The 24,650-nt window shown below is 45.9% G+C and overlaps 1 protein-coding gene across 3 annotated transcripts in view; it reads right to left on the minus strand.

Annotated features, from left to right (window-relative positions):
• The window catches only part of STRN (striatin), a 370,558-nt gene that overhangs the window by 131,929 nt on the left and 213,979 nt on the right, over positions 1–24,650 (minus strand). For all 3 annotated transcript variants that reach the window (XM_030196411.1, XM_030196410.1, XM_030196412.1), the window contains exon 7: positions 21,047–21,185. In XM_030196411.1, coding sequence (XP_030052271.1) covers positions 21,047–21,185 — 139 coding nt within the window. The remainder of the gene's footprint in view (positions 1–21,046; positions 21,186–24,650) is intronic.

The following is a 24,650-nucleotide window of genomic DNA, read 5'->3' on the forward strand; positions in this document are numbered from 1 at the left end:
ATAGTTAACGGAAATATTTAGTTGAAGAAGTTGTTCAAGGAGGTGCCAATAGATAATGAAAAAATGGTTCATGTACACAAGGCTACTTATTGCTGCATAATAAACACACATCCTTTTTGTCTGAGTTTTCCTATTCAGTGATATTGCCCTCAGTTATGAATGTTTAGATTATGACATAGATATTTTGAGTATAAATTAGGCTAAACTACAGACCACAAACTTTCTTAGTACATAATGCAGAACCTTAGCTGTACTGCCAAAAATGAAGGAAAAAGAAGAAAAATTAACTTATACCAGTCATGTAATGAGTACTATTGATGAATCTCTTTTTAACAACTTTTCTTTCAAATTTGAATCACTCACACAAGAGTATCAAAATACACAGCACTCTGCTGCCATCCAGTTGTTTCTTCAAGGCACCAGCCAGTATATCAGTGACTCAAATATTTTCCCCCCACACCCCTAGCACTATCCCTTGTCATTTAACTACCCCATCTCCTCAAAAAAACAAGTTTATACATTGTCCCCCACAGTTGAATACAGAAAACATGGTATATTAATTAGAAGAATCTGGTTTATGCAATTCCAGTACAAGAGTACAAAAAAATTTAAAGATCCAGCCATATACATTTCATTTTCTACTTAGGAATCTTCTGTGTTGCAACTTAAAATATATGACATTGCCATATAATTATCACATGTACATAATGTATATACCATCTTTTCCCACAGGTAGTAAACCTGAAATGCTAGTTGGTAACTGTCATTTGAATGTTAAGAAATTGTTTAATCTACTAGATACTCTCATTAATCTAGATGATTTAACTATGGTCTCTAGCTTGTGTATACCTATGGATGGTGAATCGACTTGTTGTTTTAAAAACAAAGTTGAGACTACTTGAAGTTAACTATGAATTGCAATCTTTCTCTACAATTATAGCAAATAAGATTCCAGTAGATCGAATAGTGGATTACTTTGACCTACGCCAAGCTCCCTCCCTGCCCATCTTCAAATCCTTGCTCAAAGCCCATCTCTTCAATGTCACCTTCGGCACCTAACCATTTCATCTCTACCCAGGAATCTAGACTGCCCCAATATGACTGTCCGCACATACTGTCCATTAGATTGTAAGCTGACTTCACATGTTGTCCATTAGATTGTAAGCTCCTTTGAGCAGGGACTGTCCTTTGTTAACTGTACAGCGCTGCGTAACCCTAGTAGCGCTTTAGAAATGTTAAATAGTAGTAGTAGTAGTAGTATTCACGGTACAAGAGGTTAGATTATTCTTTACTAAATATGCCAAATCCAGTTGTAATTTGGACACCTGCCCAGCTCATTAAATAAACGATGCCAGTACTCCTTTTTCACATGCATAGACTAGCTGAATAGTCAATTGGGTTCAGGGTGCTTTCTTGCAGAGTGTGGGTAATATTGTCCCGACCCCTATTCCCAAGAACACTAAAGGTAATATGCAAGAAACAAATAATGACCCGCCAGTTGCCTCCATTCCACTTTTTGTTAAAATAATGGAAGGCTATTTTACAAAATTGTTGGAGGATTACTTAGATATGATATTTTGCATCCATCGCCATTTGTAAAAACTTTAGTACTGAAACAATAGTAGGGTCTCTGCTCTAGGAAAATCTTTATTGAGCCACAGTCAGAATTCTGTAATCATCCAGTTCATCTCTCTTGCGTCTCCAATCTTTTTAATCATAATCTTATGCTATCATCTCTGAATGAAATAGGCATTAAGGACAATGTGTTGAACCTGTTTTCTGCTTTGTCTACTCAATGCTATAGTGATAAGAAGCAAGATGGTATGTCAGCTCCTTGGAGAGCAAGTTGTGGTGTCCCACACAGTTCTCATCTATCTCCCTACCTGCTTAACATCTTGCTCCAGTCACTGGGGACAGTCTTAGACAAGCTTAATGTAAAAGTTTTTATTTATGCCATGACATTACTGTACTGTTAAACAAAAAAAAAAAGAGCAAAAATCCCTCATGCAAACGTGAGTAGCAAACAGAAAAGTGAGGTAGACTTAATGAGGAAGCCAAGAAGTTTTTAACTCTGAGAAACATACAGTTGATCCAACACAGCTATGTTTCAGCACAAAAGGCCTGCTTCAGGGGTCAAGTGGATCTCTTGTGTTGTAACGACGAAACAACTTAAAAATAATGTCAAAAATCTGACTGTCGAACCTCTGTGTAATCCTCGATAAGAAAGGCACACAAAAGTGCAAACAATATCTGACTGGCAAACGTCAGTGACGTAACCTATGCAAAATAATTACTGTACTGTTCCCAGTTTCTGTAGATTGGATAACCACACAAAGGAATTTTTGATTACACAAAGGCGATCGAAGAGTAGATTTTATCCCGAAGACTCAACCATGAAAAAACTAAGCTTTTATGCATAAGTTCTATGGATCATACCTAGATTTCTCAAAGTGTTACTATTAGATCTGAAATTCTTTTTTGAACCCTCAAGGATTTTGGGGTGGAACTGTAGAGTCATCTGTCTTTAAAACCCTAAGTAAAATATCTGGTGAATAATTGTTTCTATATTCTCTTTTGATATTTTTGTCTATTAAAATTTTAAGAAGGGAAAATTAGGTTCTTACTTTGGTAATTTTCTTTCCTTTAGTCATAGCAGATGAATCCATTACGAGTGGGTTGTGTCCATCACCCAGCAGGGGGAGACAGAGAGCACTGAAAAACCATAGTGCCTCATGGCCAGCTAGCTCCATCTGCCTCTTCAGTATTTGAAGCTTCCAAAGCAGTGTTACACTGCAAAGCATAATAACATGAACTTTCCTCACAGTGGATGAACGCCCCAGAACAGGAGCAGCAATTCAAAGGAGGGAGGAACTTAACCTCCTGTAACATAACAGAAATCCTGAAGACTGTTTTCCAACTTCTCACAATGAGGGAACATATCTACAGGAAGAACTGAACATAAAACAACATCAATCACATAATGAACCACTGAGGGAGGGCTCATGGATTCATCTGCTACGACTAAAGGAAAGAAAATTACCAAGGTAAGAACCTAATTTTCCCTTCCTTGTCATCAAGCAGATGAATTCATTACGAGTGGGATGTATCAAAGCAATCCCTAGATAGGGTGGGAACATGCCACACCACACGCCAGCACTTGTGCTCCAAAATGCGCGTCTCTCCTGGCAGCCACATCCAGCCTGTAATGTCGGGCAAAAGACAGCTTAGAAGCCCATGTCGCTGCACTGCAATTCTCTTGAAGAGCGAGTGCTCCAGTTTCAGCCCAGGAAGAGGAAATCGTTCTTGTGGAATGTGCCTTAAAGGCTTCAGGCGGCGGCCGGCCAGACAGCAAATATGCTGAAAAAATAGCTTCTTTGAGCCAACGGGCTATAGTGGCCTTAGACGCTGGAGACCCTCTGCGTGGACCTGACAAAAGGACAAAAAGATGGTCAGAGGTCCTGAAGGCATTTGACATGAGCAGATATTGCAACAGAGCCCTTCGCACATCCAGAAGGTGCAACTGCCCAAATGATTCTGGAAATTCCTCTTTGGAAAAGGAAGGCAGGAAAATAGGCTGGTTTAGGTGAAACACTGAAACCACCTTAGGCATGAAGGAAGGCACCGTACGTACCATAACTCCGGACTCTGAGAATTGCAGAAATGAGTCTCGAGAGGACAGCGCCTGGAGCTCAGATACCCATCTCGCCGATGTAATGGCCACCAAAAAGACCATTTTTAAGGTCACATCCTTCTTCGACGCTTGCCTAAGCGGCTCGAAGAGTGAACACTGAAGGGCCTTTAAAACTAACCCCAGGTTCCAGGCCGGACAGGGAGCCAGCACGGGAGGACGGAGCCGATGCACCCCTCTGAGAAACCTTGCTATATCCGGGCAAGCAGCCAGAGAGAGCCCAGCGACCTTCCCTCGAAAACATGCTAAGGCTGTCACTTGAACATGCAGGGAATTATAGGCCAAGCCTTTTTGTAAACCATCATGCAAAAAGTCAAGTATCGGCAAGACAGAAGCCCGCATGGGTGTGATCACTTTAGAAGCACACCAAGCCTCAAATTGGCGCCAAATCCTGGCATAAGCCACGGAAGTGGAACGCTTGCGGGTCTATAGGAAAGTGGAAATGACTTTACTGGAATAACCCTTGTCTCTCAATTGCGCCCTCTCAATAGCCATGCCATAAGACCAAAGCGGCAGGCGTCCTCCATGGTTACCGGTCCCTGTGACAACAGATTCGGTACCAGAGGTAACGGCCAGGGAGCCTCCACCAGCATCCGCCGGAGGTCCGTATACCACGGCCTCCTGGGCCAATCTGAGGCGATGAGAACCACCTCTCCTTGATGTAGCCGAATCCGCAGGAGAACTCGCCCTATCAAGGGCCACAGAGGGAACACATACAGGAGGCCCTGAGGCCAGGGTTGAGCCAAGGCATCCAACCCCGCCGAGCGAGGATCTCTCCATCTGCTGTAAAAGCACAGGACTTTGGCATTTGCGCTCGAAGCCATAAGATCCGCTACAGGCGTCCCCCATTTGGCACAGATCTGCAGGAATACTTCGTCTGCAAGTTCCCACTCCGTTGGGTCGATTTGATTCCTGCTTAGATAATCGGCTTGCACGCTGCTCTGACCTGCAATGTGAGCTGCTGACAGAAACTGCAGATGTAGCTCTGCCCAGTGGCATATCTGAGCGGCCTCTGCGGCCAGTGCTTGACACTGAGTGACGCCTTGTCGATTTATGTAGGTCACTGCTGTCGTGTTGTCCGACAGAACTCTGACAGCCAATCCTTCCAGGGTCAATTGAAAGGCCAGAAGCACCTGAAATATCGCTTTCAACTCAAAGCGACTGATGGACCATGCCGACTCCTCGGGTGTCCAGAGACCCTGGGCTTGCCTTCCCCGGCAATGTGCACCCCAGCCCTTCAGGCTGGCATCTGCTACCACCAGGCACCAATCGGGGAGCGCTAGCGGCATTCCTCGCCACAGCATGCTGTCTGAGAGCCATCACTCCATACTGAGCCGGGCCGCAGGGAGCCACGTGAGTCTGCATTGATAATCCTGAGATATTGGAGACCATCGTTGAAGCAAGGAACACTGCAGAGGTCTCAGGTGCGCTCTTGCCCATGGCACCACTTCTAAGGTGGCCGTCATCGACCCCCAACAGCTGGACAATGTCCTAAGCTCGCGGGCGAGGCATCCTCAGGAGCAGATGGACCTGGTTCTGAAGCTTGCACAGCCTTTGCTCGAGTAGGTATACATACCCCGAGGCTGTGTCGAACCGGACCCCCAAATATTCTAGAGATTGAAAGGGGGTCAGGTGACTTTTGGCTAAATTGACGACCCAGCCTAGAGATTGCAGTACTGCAGGCTGATTGTTCTCACTGATTGGTGACGTCGACGGCAGCCCCAGAACCGGAATTCTCCATAGCAACCAAGAGTTTGCTAGCCTCGCGCTCCCGTGCGCATCGCACATGCGCAACCGTCTTCCCGCCTGAACGCAAGCATGCTCCTCAGTCCAGTAAAAAGCAAAGAAAGGGAAGACACAACTCCTAAGGGGAGGTGGGCGGGATTATGAGAACAATCAGCCTGCTGTCCTTGGAGAATACCTTCTACAGTTATATAGCTTTCGCTTTCTCCGAGGACAAGCAGGCTGCTTGTTCTCACTGATGGGGTATCCATAGCCCCCAGGCTCACTCAAAACAAACATTGGTCAACTGGGCCTTGCAACGGCGAGGACATAACTGAGATTGACCTAACTTATCCAACTAACTGAGAGTGCAGCCTGGAACAGAACAAAAACGGGCCTAGGGGGTAGGAGCTGGATTCTAAACCCCAAACAGATTCTGCAGCACAGACTGCCCAAACCGACTGTCGCGTCAGGTATCCTGCTGTAGGCAGTAATGAGATGTGAATGTGTGGACAGATGACCACGTCGCAGCCTTGCAAATCTCCTCAATAGTGGCTGACTTCAAGTAGGCCGCCGACGCAGCCATGGCTCGAACATTATGAGCTGTAACATGACCCTCAAGAGTCAGCCCAGACTGGGCATAAGTGAAGGAAATGCAATCTGCTAGCTAATTGGATATGGTGCATTTCCTTACAGCTACTCCCCTCTTGTTGGGATCAAAAGAAACAAACATTTGGGCGGACTGTCTGTGGGGCTGTGTCCGCTCCAGATAGAAGGCCAATGCTCTCTTGCAGTCCAATGTATGCAGTTGACGTTCAGCAGGGTGGGTATGAGGACGGGGAAAGAATGTTGGCAAGACAACTGACTGGTTCAGATGGAACTCCGACACCACCTTCGGCAAGAACTTAGGGTGAGTGCGGAGGACTACTTTGTTATGATGAAACTTGGTATAAGGAGCATGAGCTACCAAGGCTTGAAGCTCACTGATTCCTGCGAGCGGAAGTAACTGCCACCAAGAAAATGACCTTCCAGGTTAGGTACTTCAGATGGCAGGAATCCAGTGGCTCAAAAGGAGGTTTCATCAGCTGGGCGAGAACAACATTGAGATCCCATGACACTGTAGGAGGTTTCATGGGGGGCTTTGACAAAAGCAAACCTCTCATGAAGCGAACAACTAAAGGCTGTCCTGAGATCGGCTTACCTTCCACACGGTAATGGTATGCACTAATCTCACTAAGATGAACTCTTACAGAGTTGGTCTTGAGACCAGACTCAGACAAGTGTAGAAGGTACACTGTGTAGGACAAGAACAAGGATCTAGGGCCTTGCTGTCACACCAAACAGTAAACCTCCTCCATAAAAAGAAGTAACTCTTTTTAGTGGAATCTTTTCTGGAAGCAAGTAAGATTCGGGAAACACCCTCTGAAAGACCCAAGGAGGCAAAGTCTACGCTCTCAACATCCAGGCCGTGAGAGCCAGGGACTGGAGGTTGGGATGCAGAAGCGCCCCCTCGATCTGAGTGATGAGGGTTGGAAAACACTCCAATCTCCACGGTTCTTCGGAGGACAGCTCCAGAAGAAGAGGGAACCAAATCTGATGGGGCCAGAAAGGCGCAATCAAAATCATGGTTCCGGAATCTTGCTTGAGTTTCAGTAAAGTCTTCCCCACCAAAGGTATGGGAGGATACGCATAAAGGAGGCCCTCCCCCCAATGAAGGAGGAAGGCATCCGACGCTAGTCTGCCGTGGACCTGAAGCCTGGAACAGAATTGAGGGACCTTGTGATTGATCTGAGCGGCAAAAAGATCTACCAAGGGGGTGCCCCACGCTTGGAAGATCTTGCGTACTACTCCCGAGTTGAGAGACCACTCGTGAGGTTACATTATACTGCTCAACCTGTCGGCCAGACTGTTGTTTACGCCTGCCAGATACGTGGCTTGAAGAAACATGCCACTCCAGCGAGCCCAAAGCCACATTCTGATGGCTTCCTGACACAGAGGGCGAAATCCTGTGCCCCCCTGCTTGTTGATGTCATACATGGCAACCTGGTTGTCTGTCTGAATTTGGATAATTTGATAGGACAGCCGATCCCGGAAAGCCTTTAGAGCGTTCTAGACCGCTCGTAACTCCAGAAGATTGATCTGAAATCGTCTTTCCTGGAGGGACCAATATCCTTGGGTGTGAAGTCCATCGACATGAGCTCCCCACCCCAGGAAAGACACATTCGTAGTCAGCACTTTTTGCGGCTGAGGAATTTGAAAAGGACGTCCCAGGGTCAAATTGGATCAAATTGTCCACCAATGTAGGGATTTGAGAAAACTCGTGGACAAGTGGATGACGTCCTCTAGATTCCCAGCAGCTTGGTACCACTGGAAGCTAGGGTCCATTGAGCTGATCTCATATGGAGATGGGCCATGGGAGTCACATGAACTGTGGAGGCCATGTGGCCCAGCAATCTCAACATCTGCCGAGCTGTGATCTGCTGAGACGCCCGCACCTGAGAGCCTAGAGCCAGGAGATTGTCGGCTCTCGTCTCTGGAAGGTAGGCACAAGCTGTCTGAGAATCCAGCAGAGCCCCTATGAATTCTAGTTTCTGTACTGGAAGAAGGTGGGACTTTGGATAATTTATCACAAACCCTAGTAGCTCCAGGAGTTGAATAGTTATCCGCATTGACTGTAGGGCTCCTGCTTCTGAGGTGTTCTTCACCAGCCAATCATCGAGATAGGGGAGCACGTGCACTCCCAGCCTGCGGAGAGCCGCCGCTACGACAGCCAGGCATTTTGTGAATATTCTGGGCGCAGAGGCGAGACCAAAGGGTAGCACACAGTACTGAAAGTGCCGCGTTCCCAAACGGAATCAAAGATACTGTCTGTGAGCTGCCAGTATCGGAATGTGAGTATAAGCATCCTTTAAGTCCAGAGAGCATAGCCAATCGTTTTCCTGAATCATGGGAAGGAGGGTGCCCAGGGAAAGCATCCCGAACTTTTCTCGGACCGGATATTTGTTCAGGGCCCTTAGGTCTAGGATGGGACGCATCCCCCCTGTTTTCTTTTCCACAAGGAAGTACCTGGAATAGAATCCCAGCCCTTCTTGCCCTGGTGGAACGGGCTCGACCGCATTGGCGCTGAGAAGGACGGAGAGTTCCTCTGCAAGTACCTGCTTGTGTTGGAAGCAGAAGGGCTGAGCTCCCGGTGGGCAATTTGGAGGTTTTGAGATCAAATTGAGGGCGTATCCTAGCCGGACTATTTGAAGAACCCACTGGTCGGAGGTTATGAGAGGCCACCTTTGGTGAAAAAATTTTAACCTCCCTCCGACCGGCAGATTGTCCGGTACGGACACTTTGATGTCGGCTATGGAGTGGAGGAGTGGCCTAGTGGCTAGGGTGGTGGACTTTGGTCCTGGTGAACTGAGGAACTGAGTTCGATTCCCACTTCAGGCACAGGCAGCTCCTTGTGACTGTGGGCAAGTCACTTAACCCTCCATTGCCCCATGTAAGCCGCACTGAGCCTGCCATGAGTGGGAAAGCGAGGGGTACAAATGTAACAAACAAAAAAAAAAACTGGAGCCAGTCAAAAGCCCGTCCCTTGGTTTTGCTGGGGAGCTGCAGGGGCCTGCTGAGGCGCATGCTGTTGACGAGAACGAGTGCGCTGGGGCTTAACCTGAGCCGGCTATCGGGAAGGTGGATTGTATCTGCACTTATTAAAAGCGTAGGAAACATTCCTCTTTCCCCAAAAAAATCGTCTACCAGTTGAGGTAGATGCTGAAGGCGCCCAGTGGGAGAGCTTGTCGAATGCGGTATCCCGCTGGTGGAGCTGTTCTACCACCTGTTCGACCCGCTCACCAAAAATATTATCCCCCCGGGGAAGGCGCATCCGCCACTCGCTTCTGGACTCTACTGTCTAGGTCAGTGGCACGCAACCATGAGAGCCTGCGCATCACTATACCTTGAGCAACGGCCCTGGATGCAACACCAAAAGCACCCCTGGACAGGAATTTACGACACCGCCCTCAGCTGCCTGACCACCTCCTGAAAAGGCTTGGCTTGCTCAGAAGGGAGATTGTCCACCAAGTCTGCCAACTGGTGCACATTATTCCGCATGAGAATGCTCGTGTAGAGCTGGTAAGACTGAATTTTGGACTTGAGCATAGCAGAATGGTAGGCCTTCCACCCAAAAGAATCCATAGTTCTAGACTCACGCCCAGGGGGCGCCGAGCCGTAATCCCTAGAACTCTTGGCCTTCTTAAGGGACAAATCCACCACCCCAGCCCGCTCAGGCGGCCCAAAATGGCCGCCAAAGAAAAGAAAAACCGGCGAAAAACTCACGGAAAGTCCGTAAAACCACAGCGAGGTGTCTCTGGGGCAGAGAACAGCAGCGAAGCAGCGTCCTAAGCCGCGGAAAAAAAACAAGACTGAGGAGCACGCTCACGTTCGGGCGGGAAGATGGTCACGCATTCGCGATGCGTACGGGAGCGCGAGGCTAGCAAACTCTTTGTTGCTAGGGAGAATTCCGGTTCTGGGGCTGATGTCGACGTCACCCATCAGTGAGAACAAGCAGCCTGCTTGTCCTCGGAGAACATGATGACTTTCTTTTGCCGAGTCCGCTCTGATGAGCAAGTCGTCTAGGTACGGGTGAACCCGGATACCCACTTGCCTGAGAAAGGCAGCTACTACCACCATTACCTTTGAAAAGGTTCTGGGAGCTGCGGCGAGGTCAAAAGGCAAGGCCCGAAACTGGAAATGCTTTCCCATCATCGCAAAATGCAGAAACCTCTGGTGCGGGGGCCAAATTGGTATGTGCAAGTAACTTTCCTCAGGTGCTGGACCTGAACCAAACTCCTGCAAGTAAAGTAAATTCTGATCTTTTAAAAATTTCAAACTTCTCAACTTTCTGGCTATAGTGAGATACCTGATATTCTCTTTAATTTAATGCTTATTGATTAATTAATTAATTTGGCGTGTGAAACCTCTTATTTTCTTTCTTTCTCTTCCTGCCAAGCTCTGATAGAGAGGAGAGGCTGTTTAAACTGCATTGCATTTATAACTTTACATTGCTGAAACTGATATAATTATAGGGAATATTTATTTATATTACAAAAATGAAAGTTATATTCTAGGGCAATTTTGAAAGTTAAATCAATTGAAAATTCTTTGATCAGACTGTACCATTTCTGGTCCCATCTAGAGAATTGCCTTGATAACAGCATTTAGCTGACACACTGGGAGGCAGACTTAGATGTTGTTGCAATCACAGAGACGTGGCTCAATGGTTCCCATGAATGGGATGCAAACATACCAGGCTATAATCTATTTAGGAAGGATAGAGAGGGTCGAAAATGTGGAGGAGTAGCTGTGTATGTAAAGAATGATATCATGACGACTGAAATGACACGGACCTGGGGAAAGGAAGAAGCAATATGGATCACCTTAAAAAGAGATGATAGAACCTCTGTCCACGTGGGTGTTGTCTACAGATCCCCGACACAATTAGAGGAACTAGATAAAGATCTGATCGCAGATATTCAAAAATTAGGAAAGAAAAAAGAGGTTCTGTTGATGGGAGGTTTCAATCTGCCGGATGTAGATTGGAAGGTTCCGTCTGCAAAATCGGAAAGAAGTAGAGAGATCGTGGATGCTTTCCAAAGTGCTCTGCTCAGACAAATGGTGACGGAACCCACGAGGGAGGGAGCGATGCTGGATCTGGTGCTCACAAATGGGGATAGTGTGTCAAATGTCCGAGTGGGTGCACACCTGGGAAGCAGTGACCATCAAACGGTTTGGTCTGATATGACAGCTGAAGTGGAGGGCGGCCACTCTAACCTCAAAGTCCTGGATTTCAAGCGTGCTGACTTTAGTAAAATGGGGGAATACCTGAGGAAGGAGCTGATGGGCTGGGAGGACGTACAAGAAGTGGAAGGACAGTGGTCCAGGCTGAAAGAAGCTATAAATAGGGCCACGAACCTTTATGTAAGGAAAGTAAATAAAAGCAAGAGAAAAAGGAAACCGATATGGTTCTCCAAGCAAGTGGTTGAGAAAATAAAGGCTAAAGAGTTGGCATTCCAGAAATACAGAAAAACGCAAGAAAAGGAACACATGGAGGAATACCGGATGAAAATGAAAGAAGCCAAGAGAGAGGTACATCTGGCGAAGGCGCAAGCGGAAGAACAAATGGCTAGAAATGTAAGGAGGGGAAACTAAAATTTCTTCAGGTATATTAGTGAAAGGAGAATGACTAAAAAGGGAATTGTGAGACTAAAAGATACAGCGAATCGCTATGTAGATAATGATGAAGAAAAAGCCAATTTGCTAAATAGATACTTTTGTTCTGTTTTCACTGAAGAAAATCCTGGAGAAGGACCACGAGGGACTGGCAAAAGTACACCTGAGAATGGAGTGGATAGAGCACCGTTCACGGAAGAAAGTGTGTATCAACAACTTGGAAAGCTAAAGGTGGACAAAGCCATGGGACCGGACGGGATCCACCCCAGAATATTGAGGGAGCTCAGAGAGGTTCTGGCGAGTCCTCTTAAAGATTTGTTTAATAAATCCTTGGAGACAGGAGAGGTTCCGAGGGATTGAAGAACGGCGGATGTGGTCCCTCTTCACAAAAGTGGTGATATGGAAGAAGCTGGAAACTACAGGCCGGTAAGCCTCACTTCGGTTATTGGAAAAGTAATGGAAGCAATGCTGAAGGAAAGGATAGTGAATTTCCTGGAAGCCAATAAGTTGCAAGATCAGAGACAACATGGTTTTACCAGAGGGAAATCGTGCCAAACGAATCTCATTGAATTCTTTGATTGGGTAACTGGAGAATTGAATCATCGACATGCTATAGACGTAATCTACTTAGATTTTAGCAAAGCTTTTGACACGGTTCCCCACAGGAGGCTCTTAAATAAACTTGATGGGCTGAAGATAGGTCCCGAAGTGGTGAACCGGATTAGGAACTGGTTGATGGACAGGCGACAGAGGGTGGTGGTAAATGGAGTTCGCTCGGAGGAGGAAAAGGTGAGTAGTGGAGTGCCTCAGGGATCGGTGCTGGGGCCGATTCTGTTCGATATATTTGTGAGTGACATTGCCGAAGGGTTAGAAAGTAAAGTTTGCCTATTTGCGGATGATACTAAGATTTGCAACAGAGTGGACACCCAGGAGGGAGTGGAAAGCATGAAAAAGGATCTGAGGAAGCTAAAAGAATGGTCTAAGGTTTGGCAATTAAAATTCAATGCGAAGAAATGCAAAGTGATGCATTTAGGGAGTAGAAACCCAAGAGAGACTTATGTGTTAGGCGGTGAGAGTCTGATAGGTACTGAGGGGGAAAGGGATCTTGGGGTGATAGTATCCGAGGATCTGAAGGCGACGAAACAGTGTGACAAGGCAGTGGCCGAAGCGAGACGGTTGCTAGGCTGTATATAGAGAGAGGTATAATCAGCAGAAGAAAGGAAGTGTTGATGCCCCTGTACAAGTCATTGGTGAGGCCCCACCTGGAGTATTGTGTTCAGTTTTGGAGGCCGTACCTTGCGAAGGATGTTAAAAAAAATGGAAGCGGTGCAAAGAAAAGCTATGAGAATGGTACGGGATTTGCATTCCAAGACGTATGAAGAGAGACTTGCTGACCTGAACATGTATACCCTGGAGGAAAGGAGGAACAGGGGTGATATGATACAGACGTTCAAATATTTGAAAGGTATTAATCCGCAAACAAATCTTTTCCAGAGATGGGAAGGCGGTAGAACGAGAGGACATGAAATGAGATTGAAGGGGGGCAGACTCAGGAAAGATGTCAGGAAGTATTTTTTCACGGAGAGGGTGGTGGATGCTTGGAATGCACTCCCGCGGGAGGTGGTGGAGATGAAAACGGTAACGGAATTCAAACATGCGTGGGATATGCATAAAGGAATCCTGTGCAGAAGGAATGGATCCTCAGAAGCTTAGCCGAAATTGGGAGGCGGAGCAGGTGGGGGGAAGAGGGGTTGGTGGTTGGGAGGCGAGGATAGTGGAGGGCAGACTTATACGGTCTGTGCCAGAGCCGGTGATGGGAGGCGGCACTGGTAGTTGGGAGGCGGGAAGTACTGCTGGGCAGACTTGTACGGTCTGTGCCCTGAATAAGGCAGGTACAAATCAAGGTAAGGTATACACATATGAGTTTGTCTTGTTGGGCAGACTGGATGGACCGTGCAGGTCTTTTTCTGCCGTCATCTACTATGTTACTATGTAAGCTTCTTTCAGGTCCAGAGGCGTGAGAAACTCTCCTGGCTATACCGCCACAATGACGGAGCGCAGGGTTTCCATGTGAAAATGCCACTCTCTCAGAGACTTGTTGACTTCTTTTAAGTCTAGGATAGAAAAGACCCTCCTTTTCGCGGCACCACAAAGTAAATGGAGTAACGGCCAGAGCCGAGCTAGGCGGGAGGCTCCGGGCACACCGCCCCTAGGTGAATCAAGCCTTGTAAGGTCTCCTCTACCGCCGCCCGTTTGGCGGCAGAACCGCATCGGGACTCCACAAACACGTCTCTTATCGGGGCATTGAATTCTATTCTGTAGCCATCTCTATCAGGTCCAAGACCCACTGATTTGAGGAAATCTTGGCCCACTCCTCGTGAAAGAGGGAAAGTCGTCCTCCTATAACAGGGAGCAAGGAGAGAGCCGGCGCACCATCATTGAGAGGGTCGCCGTTGAACTCCAGGCCTTGAGCCAGCTGCTGTGGAACGCTTGTCCGAGCGAAAGGAGCTCCTCTGCTGAAAATGGGCACGAGAAGTGAACCCAGCAGAACGCCCCGGGTGGTACCTTTGAGGTTCTCTGAAATGAGGTCTGTAAGAGGAGGGAACCGCCTGACCATTGGAGGAAGGCCGCGGCCTGTCCTCGGGTAAGCGCTAGGGTTTAGCATCCCCCAGGCCTTTAACAATGTTCTCCAACTCCTCACCAAATAGGAGAAGGCCTCGAAAGGGCAACTTCACCAACCTTCGCTTACAGGTCATGTCAGCCGCCCAATGCCGTAGCCACAACAGGCAGCGAGCCGCCACAGCCATCTGTTTAGCCGAAGCTCTGACCAGATCATAAAGGGCTTTAGTCAAGAAAGACAAGGCCGACTCCATCCGCGATGCCACCTCCGCAAGGGGCTCCGCTCCATCTCCGGGCTGTTCCACTGCCTGTTGTAACCAAGCAAGGCAGGCTCAGGCAGCGTAACAGCAGCATGCAGACGCCCGTAAGGATAGGCCTGAAATCTCAAAGGACCGCTTTATAGCTGATTCAAGGCATCGGTCCTGCATGTCCTTCAGGGCAACTCCTCCTTCAACCGGGAGGGTATGCTGCCTTCGGCGCCTAACCACTCGAGATATATAAAATACCCCAATCTATCCACCCTATCAGACTAACTGTTCACTCGTCCTCTAGATTGTTCACTTGTCTTTAGATTGTTTTCTTGTCTTTTAGATTGTAAGCTCTTTGAGCAGGGACTGTCCTTCTATGTTTAAATTGTACAGCGCTGCGTAACCCTAGTAGCGCTTTAGAAATGCTAGTTAGTAGTAGTAGTAGTAGTTCTCTTTGTCACAGCTGTGACTAGGGCATCCACTTTAGGCACAGCTAGGCGCGCCAAATTCTCCTCACTTAGAGGGTATAATTGTCCCATAGCCCTGGCAACTTTCAAAGGCCCCTCGGGGTCAGCCCATTAAGCTGAAATAAGCTCTTGGATGGAGTCATGCAAAGGAAAGGCTCGAGCAGGCTTCTTAGTACTTGTCATCCTCGGATTAGCAGAGGAGAGCTCAGCACTCGCAGGATCTTCAATAGAGAGGGCCTGCAGTGCATTAGAAATCAGCGCTGGCAGCTCATCGCGGTGGAAAATCCTCACCGCGGAAGGATCATCCGGATCCAGTGGCAATCCTGCACCTTCCTCTGGCTCTCCAGACCACAAGGGTCTGCCAGACCCCTCAGACTCCTCACATCCCGACCACGAGGGGAAAACGGGGGTGCGCCACTCTCTGAAGGGGAATCCACCCTTCTGCACTTGTCCTGCGGCCATCTGTCAGGGGAAAACCACCTGACGGTAGGTAATTCAAGGCCGGGCTCTACTGGAGGGGACACAGGAAGCCGGGCCGATTGAGACCCCTGCGGGAGAGCTCTTTTTAACATAAATGCTTTATGCAGCAGTAAAACAAATTCAGGGGAGAATGGCTCACCCTGGCCTCCCGGTTCCAGTCCGGGGGAAATGTCTCTCATGTTAGCCTCCATTCGAGGCTCCCCTCCAGGCTCACACCCCTCCGCCTCAGCGGGGGTCGCGCCATGCTGTTCCAAAATGGCGCCCGCTGCCAGCTCCACAGAGCAGGAAGAAACCTCGCTCGCCATGCTTGGGCTGACGTCAGAAGAGCACAATTTACAGAGCCCTGCTGCTGATCTGCACTTGCCACAACGGGAACAGCACTTTACAACCTCCGCAGCCATCGCCGAAAACAGCGGGAAATTCAAAATGGTGGATTCGCGCCAAAATCGCCCCGAACGCGGGCCCACCCCGGAGGAGCTTCAAAATGCTCTTACCTCTCCGGATCGAGTCAACAGAGCTCCGATCCGCTACACAAACTGAAGGAAAGTCTCTTTTCTTGGATCGCAGCGCTACAGCGCAAAGCAACTTTTTTTTTTTTTTTTTTACGCTGTGAGGAAAGTTAGAGGAAACAGCGCAAGAGGCAACTTTTTCCACTCCGGAGGATCAGTAGCGTGGGAAAGGCAGTGAAAGGGCGAACCTATGAGCCTGCATCCACAGCATGGGCAAAGACAGGGACAGGGCTTGCCTATGTGTCTACATCCACATCGGTGGCCAGGTAAGGCAGGGAAAGGGCGTACCTATATGCCTTTAAAGTGGGCACCATCAGCCACAACACCCCTGCTACAACTGGCAACAGCACAGGAGCCATCGCAGGCAGATTTCTGAAGGAGCTTGAACAAGCTGCGTCCACCCTGCTGGGGAGATAGAGAATACTGAAGAGGCAGATGGAGCTAGCTGGCCATGAGGCATTATGGTTTTTCAGTGCTCTCTATCTCCCCCTGCTGGTTGATGGACACAACCCACTCATAATGGATTCATCTGCTTGATGACAAGGAAGCTATGTTGCTTGGAAAAAATTCAGCCTCCCTTCCACTGGAAGGTCATTGAGAATAGTGACTGCAGCCAGTCAAAAGCTCATCTTTGGTTTTAACTGGGGAGCTGATTGGGACTTCTTTGCCCTTTGCTGTCTTGGACAAGAGGGAGGTCCATGAGCTGTTTGGGGGAAGAAAGAGGATAGAGGATACCTACATCTTTGAGATCATAGGACCTCCTTTCCCTCTGTTACAATACCTCCTGGAAGAGAAGATCAAGCCAGGAGTGTGCCTGAAGAGAATCTTAAAGTCTATAAAGCCATGGTGATGACAAACTACCTGACTAAGCAACACGTTGCAACTGGTCCTGAAAAAAAAGAAAAGCATAAAACAGTACAAGCTCAAATACCCCCAATCTCATAACAGTCTCCAATGGTGGACAGTATCAAAGGAAGGTGAAGGGTCCAACATAGATCCACAGGGCATCAAATCCTTGTTCAGTATGCCTTCTGATACTGTCCACCAATGCTAACATAATATAATTTTGCTGCTGAACCCAACTTGAAACCCAGATCTCTCATAAAAAAGAGATTGGAAAGGTAAGGGAAGTCCAAACATATGTTTTGTCAGGATAAGAAATACTGGAAAAGAACAGCACAGTTCCTAAAGGAAACAGTTCACTGATCAATATGATATAACCTGAGCCATCATGTCTGAGGAGTACTGGTTCGATGAAGCTGAAATTCCAATTATAGCCCTTTTTTTGTGGACCAGAAACAATAGTGAGAACGTTTGACGGGTTAAAAGGGCCAAACATATGATAAAATTCACACAAAGGGAGGAGGAGGGGTGTCAAGATGGCAGTGGGAACAACTCCTTGAACATTTGCTTCTCGCCTTTCCTGCTGCAGCACTGTTTTTTCCAGCTCGATTCCCCAACTTGTTATGGGGAAAAACAGAAAGGGAGCGGCTAGCAACCCCCCCGCCCAATTCCAGCAGCGTCCTGTTCTGCTATTCAACATACACTGGAGAGATCTGGAGTGTCGTTTAGGTCCAGAAAACTACTACCTCCTTCTACTCTGCTGGAATGATCTTTTGGCGGCAGCACTGAAGGGGTTTCCCTGACCCTGGACCAGAGCCCAGCACAACGAAGGACCAGCAACCGAGTCTTGGAGGAGCGTCAGCTCACGGCTACACTGCTTGTGATGGCGTTAACGGAGGGTTCTCCTACTGCTACTTCCTGCCTGGTTTTGGAATGTCTGTGCAGCCAGGAATCAAGTGCAGCAATATGTTAACGAGGAGGCGTGAGTCCAGGGAGCGGAAGCTCCAGACAGTGTTATGCTGGAGCTGCAAAAGCCTCAAGAAGTAACACTGGTATCACTGTGGAATGCTATTCAGGTACTCAATTCTTCTGTGCTAAAGCTATCGGGGAAATTTCTCACCAATTTAACCACTGTATCTAAAGCTGTGAAAGTTCAGGCCCAAGTGGTAGACCAACATATTGCTAAGTTACAGTTCTATGATAATAGCAGGAAAAAAAGCACAAATGGGCCTTCAAGAGTAGAACAACCAGGAGACGTTTAACAGATAGACCCGACACGGGCTGTGTTTTGGCGTGTATACGCCTGCATCAGGGGTCAATTAGAGTGAAAACTCTTTAAAACCACACATCCAAAAAAAAACTACTCAATGAATCATGCAAAGTCATAAGCAATACAACTGAAAGCGCCACGATGCACTGATTGCAAATCTCATTCAGATGCTGGAAATCAGGAAATCAATCCAACAGGATAGCAATCAATAAGTGCCAAGTCAACCACATCTTTTCTGCCAGTAAACCATAGCATTTCAAGACATGGTTGACGTGGCACTTGCTGATCGCTATCCCGTTGAATTGATTTCCCACTTCTGAGTTGAGATTTGCAAGCAGTGAGCTGTGGCACTTTCAGCTGCTTCGCTTATAACTTGCACGATTCATTAATGAGCATTCCAATCTGGATTTTGCCCCCTTCATTCAACTGAAACAGCACTTGCTAAAGTCTCCAATGATCTATTCCTGGCTAAATCCAAAGGGCTCTACTCTATCCTCATCCTTCTCAATCTTTCTGCTGCTTTTGACACTGTTGATCACAGCCTACTCCTTGGCACGCTGTTCTCACTTGGATTTCAGAACTCTGCTCTTTCCTGGTTTTCTTATCTCTCTCAGCGTACTTTTAGTGTATACTCTGGTGGATCCTCCTCTTCCTCTATCCCGCTCTCAATGGGTGTAGCTCAAGGATCTGTCCTAGGACCTTTCCTTTTCTCCAGCTATACTTCCTCTCCCTTGGTGCTCTGATCTCAGCCCATGGTTTTCAATATCACCTTTACGCTGATGACTCCCAGATATACCTCTCCACACCAGAAATCTCAGCAGAAATCCAGGCCAAGATATCTGCCTGCCTGTCTGACATTGCTGCCTGGATGTCTCAACGCCACCTGAAGGCTCAATATGTCCAAAACTGAACTCCTTATCTTCCCACCTAAACCAACCTCTCCCCTTCCCCCACTCTCTATTTCTGTTGACAACATGCTCATTCTTCCTGTCTCATCTGCTCGTAACCTTGGGGTCATCTTCGACTCCTCCCTCTCCTTCTCTGCAAATATTCAACAGATTGCTAAAACCTGTCGTTTCTTTCTCTATAATTACGCCAAATTTCGCCCTCTCCTTTCTGAGCACACTACCAGATCCCTCATCCACACTCTCATCACCTCTCGCTTGGACTACTGCAACTTGCTTCTCACAGGTCTTCCACTCAGCCATCTCTCTCCTCTTCAATCTGTTCAAAACTCTGCTGCACGATTAATATTTCGCCAAAGTCGCTATGCCCATATCAGCCCTCTTCTGAAGTCACTTCACTGGCTCCCTATCCTTTTCCGTATACAGTTCAAGCTCCTCTTATTAACCTATAAGTGCATTCACTCTGCTGCCTTACCCTCACTACCTCTCCACCCTTATCTCCCCCTACACTCCTTCCCAAGAACTCCATTCACTAGGCAACTCTCTCCTAATTGCACCCTTCTCCTCCATTGCTAACTCCAGACTCCGTTCCTTTTATCTCGCCGCACCTTATGCCTGGAATAGACTTCCTGAGCCATTACGTCAAGCTCCATCCCTGGCCGCCTTCAAATCCAGGCTCAAGGCCTACCTGTTTGATGCTGCTTTTAATTCCTAACTTGTCACCTGCTCGTAACCTTATCTTGTCTTCCTCTCTTCAATAGTCCCTTTTCCCTATGTGTCCTGTCTGTCCTACCCTTATCCGTTATTTGTCCTGTCTGTCTGTCCTGATTTAGATTGTAAGCTCTTTTGAGGCCGGGACTGTCTTTTCTTCATGTTCAATTGTTAAGCGCTGGTAGCGCTATAGAAATGATTTGTAGTAGTAGTGTGGTTTTTAGGAATTTTCACTCTACTGGACCCCTGAAGCAGGTATATATACATGCTGAAATACAGCCCTTGTCGGGTGTATCCATTAAATAACTCCTGATTGTTCCACTCTTGAAGGTCTATTTGTTCTTTTTTTCTGCTGTTCTTGTTTGTATACTCTTGACCCCTCTATTCTGCTACCCAGTCCCATGGTAATAACATTTACACATTGCTAATGTTGAATGAAGCATTAATTAAGGATAATAATTTTAGAACTAGAAGTCTTGAATTCATGGGAAGACAACTTAGAAAAAAATATGATGAGATTTTTAAAATTTTCCTAAATCCCCACTGATAGCTCATATGGACATGGTAGACAAACATTTACAGGTGGTATTGAAAATGTCCCTAGAATCTTTACCACCTATAAGGAGGGCTGCTTATCTCTCTCTGATTTAAGTCCCTGGTTCCTGCAAATCCATAGGCAACTTCTTTACCTTCTCCTTAGACGAACTTAACAGAATTTCTAAATCAACATTAGAAGTTTTAACTCAAAGGACTAACTTAGTAGTGGCTTTCACATTGGAGATGGACCAAAATGCAGTTATACTATTATATTTTTGAAATATGGGAGAATTGTTTCTGGGATCAAAAGTTCACGTTTACTCTGATTTAAATAGAATGGCTCAAAAAAGGCACTAGAAATTCCTGGAACTTCAGCCCAGAGTACAAGCTCTGGGACTTACGTTTTTTTACATTTTCCTTGACCATGTGTTATAAATTGTGAGGGTAAACCAGATATGTTTTTTGAACCCCCCAAAATTTGGAATTTATTTCTGCAAAAGAGGAACAGTGTACTATGATACGACATCTGATGCTGTAAAATGGGCTTGGGGTGTGTTTTCTGGGGATAAGTATTGTCACTACTAGTTCATTTGATTTATTTATTTCCTGGGTTGGCCTCTATCTTTCCCTAATATGTTTTGTGGGTAGATTGCTATTTCCTTGATATTATTTCATTATACCAGTATATATATTCATTTGTTTATTTCTTAAGTCATCTGTTTGCTGTGATTGCATTAATGAAAATGCTTATAAAAAAAAAATCACACAATCTTGCCATAAATTTTCACTATTACATTCTTCTGATGTTATGATTAAATATACTATGCTTACCCCAGTCTGTTCCATCACCTGCACTTCTCGACTCTCCACTATCTCCTTCATCTGGTGAAACTAAGAAATCAAATTCTTTTAAAGCTTCTTCAGTATCCCTGTCTTCATGTGTGTCGGGCACAATCTTTTTCCTCATGATCTAGAAAGAAGAAAAATGACATCAATGGATTATTGGAATAAATGAAAGAATTAGCCAGATGTGCAGACAAACACTGTTTTTGTAAGTCAGCATCAATTCCTAAGAAATGATTAAGTTTATTCATACATGTTAATTATCTTCCCTTGAGTCCTGTTAGACCAGTCCAGAATGGGCTGAGTCCCCCTATCAGCAGATGAAGATAAAGATACTGAACTATTCCAGTGATATCACCAATATATGGGCTGGTGCTGCCTGGAATTCTCCACCATGTCACTACCTAACCAAAATTAGGTCCAACTTACCAAATACCAATTAAGCTCCATCAAAACCACTGCAACAGATTGTGAGATACCATACTAGTTGAACTATTTACATGCAAATCCAAGGAGAGAGAGCAGGTTAAGCCATGAAGATATCCGCCTGCAGCAGTCTTCCAGGATGAGGCCTTGTATGAATAAATTTCACCTTCCTTATCCTGCTAGACCAGTCCAGATGAATGGTATGTACAAACTTAATACCCTACAGGGCAGGAGAAGACAAGGCCTCCTGAATCACAGCCCCACCAAAGGTCGCATTGCCCCTGGCTAAGACATTGATTGTATAGAACTTCACACAGGAATGTGATGACGAACACATTGCCACCTTGCAGATGTCATCCAGTCTGATAGTTCAAGCCTCTGCCCAAGATGCTGCCTGGGCTTGGGTGGAGTGAGTCTTCAGGCCCAATGGAACTGCTTTCCCATGAATGATGTACACCATCTCAATCGCTGCCTTTATCCACCAAGCTATCAAAGACTTGGAGGCCATCTGATCTATGCATGGCCCCTGAAAGAGCATAAAAAGCCTATCCAATAAGTGAAAGGGATTGGTCACCTCCAAATATTACATCAAGACCATGGGGACCATCCAACTTCTGGAGCCTCCACAAGACCTCTGATTGTCTATGTTCAGGGAAGGCTAAGAAAACTGCAGCCTCTTCAAATGGAAGGAGGAGGCCACTATTCAGAGGAAAACTTCTTTGGCTGAAAAGGATAAGTAGGGATCCCTTCAAGACAGGGTCTGCAACTCAGACATTCATCTGGATCAGCACATGGCTACCAGAAATATTGCCTCCAAGGTGAGAACCTTCAATAAAGACTCTCTTCAAGGGCTCAACAAACATACCCAACCAAACATTAAGGACCAAATTAAAATCCCACTGCGGGAAAATAAGTTACAATAGAGGCCTAATCTACTTGACTCTGAGCAAGAAGTGCCTGATGTCTGCCTGAGTTGCCACAGAGCCCCTGTTCAATTTGCCCCACAAGCAGGAAAGGGCTGTTACCTGAATTCTCAGAGAGCTGAGAGTCAAGCCCTGCTCCACACCCTTCTACAGAAATTCCAAAATCTCTAGTACCTGTATCTGCCAAGGAGAGCTCTCCTTCTTGGAGTGCTCAAAAGCTTGCCATATGCCAAGGAGGCAGGCTGCCTGCAGGCCCTAAGCAGAGTAGAAATGACTGGTGCCTTATCACTCAACGTGTAATTAAACTCTGGAATTCGTTGCCAGAGAATGTGGTAAAGGCGGTTAGCTTAGCAGAGTTTTTTAAAAAAAAGGTCTGGACGGCTTCCATAGACTATTATTAAATGGAGTTGGGGAGAATCCACTATTTCTGGGATTCGCAGTATAGAATATGTTGTTGCACATTTTTGGGATCTTGCCAGGTAATTTGTGACCTGGATTGGCCACTGTTGGAAACGGGATGCTGGGCTTGATGGATCTTTGGTCTTTCCCAGTATGGCAATACTTATGTACTTATGTACTAAATCCCTGCTTCTCAAATCAAAGTCGCGGGTCAATGCTGAGGCCTAAGCGGGCCTACTGAGCTGTGAAAAAGAAAGAAAATTTGATGGGTCAAAACACACTTAGAACTAAGTGGGAAATTACAAAACAAATTTTGAGAAAATGAAGAAGGCAATGAGGGAAAATAACCCACAAGGGAAGGCACTGCAAAGGCAAAGAAAAGACAGACCCACCCTACTGCATGGAAAATCGAAGACTGAGGGACCCGCGCTCGCACATTGGGCAGGAAGGCACCCGCGCATGCGTGGTGAGATGCTGCTAGAATTTACTTTACATGTTAGTAGTTTGATATTCTCTTTGAGCTCACAGAGCTTCACACTTTTATACTCACTTGGATTTTACTAGTCTGACTGTGTTTTTATTGTATCTTCTTATTCACACATTGCACACATATGGTTCTGTGTACATGCTTGCTTTCATTGTTGCACCCTAATTCCTGTATTAAATTTTGTGGACACATTCTTTTTTTTGTCCGTCCCTTTTATAGGTTTTAGCTGCATCTTGAAGAAGCTGTACAGTTTTGTACACCTCACATATGCACATCTGTATATGATTTACTTTATGCTCTCAATTGATATTACCAATCTGACATTCTTTTATTTCTTTTTTTTAATTTATTTGTAGTTTTAATAAATTTTACAAGAAACACTTGTACAGAAAAGGAGTATTACCATACAAGAAAATATTTTATAAAGAAAATCTATTAAATGATAATTACTGCTAAAGTCCACAATTATAGGCAAGGCACTATTCAAAAATTGGTTAACATAGGAAAAAATGAGTAGAACATATTCCCACTTATCCTATCACAGAGTAGATACTAATGGAGGAAGCACCAGAGAGTTTACGGCTGGTTCTTGTCTGGAGTCCAGGAATTTTGCTAACTGATCACTCTCAAAGAAAACATATTTAATTTATTGAAATTTAACAACACATTTGCAAGGAAAATTAAACCAGAAAATTCCCCTCTGTGACAATACACGATCACGAAGTTTCAAAAAAGACTGACGTCTTTTCTGAGTTTGTCTAGCAATATCAGGAAATACTTTGACTTTGCAATTCAGAAAGACTTCATGTCTATGTTTAAAGAAAGTTTTCAAGATCCAGTCCCGATCCGGCTGTAGAACAAAGTCTATAATTAATGTAGCAGGTTGTACTCCACATAGTTCATCTTCAATTGTTTGTGATAAATTCAAATTTAGCTCCTCAAATGGGGTTTCCATAGACGGTATTATGCGCTCACTTGGTTTCTTAACATAGGGAGCCAAATAATAAATCCTTGCTACAGGTGGAAACAATTGTTCAGTAATTTTTCATACTTCAGAAAGATATCATTCTTTTATTTCATGTTCTCAGCCCCTATGATCTGTATTTATTTCTCAAAGGAGTTTTACACAAACTGAATTAAAGAATAGTTCTTTACATATATGTTTTTTTATATCTAAGTTTATTCCTTTGTGTGTCTTATATTCATGCTTATTTATGTAACCATGTGTTTCCATTGTTTTTATTATTCTATTTATCCGTTTAGATTGTTTTTTGGCCTCCTGATTCAGGCAATACAGCCAAAAAAAAAAGGCTCATGTCGAGTCCATCAAACAGTCTTGCATTCTTTCACAATGTAC

Source organism: Microcaecilia unicolor, chromosome 3 (assembly GCF_901765095.1).
Source record: "Microcaecilia unicolor chromosome 3, aMicUni1.1, whole genome shotgun sequence".
Taxonomy (NCBI): Eukaryota; Metazoa; Chordata; class Amphibia; order Gymnophiona; family Siphonopidae; genus Microcaecilia; species Microcaecilia unicolor.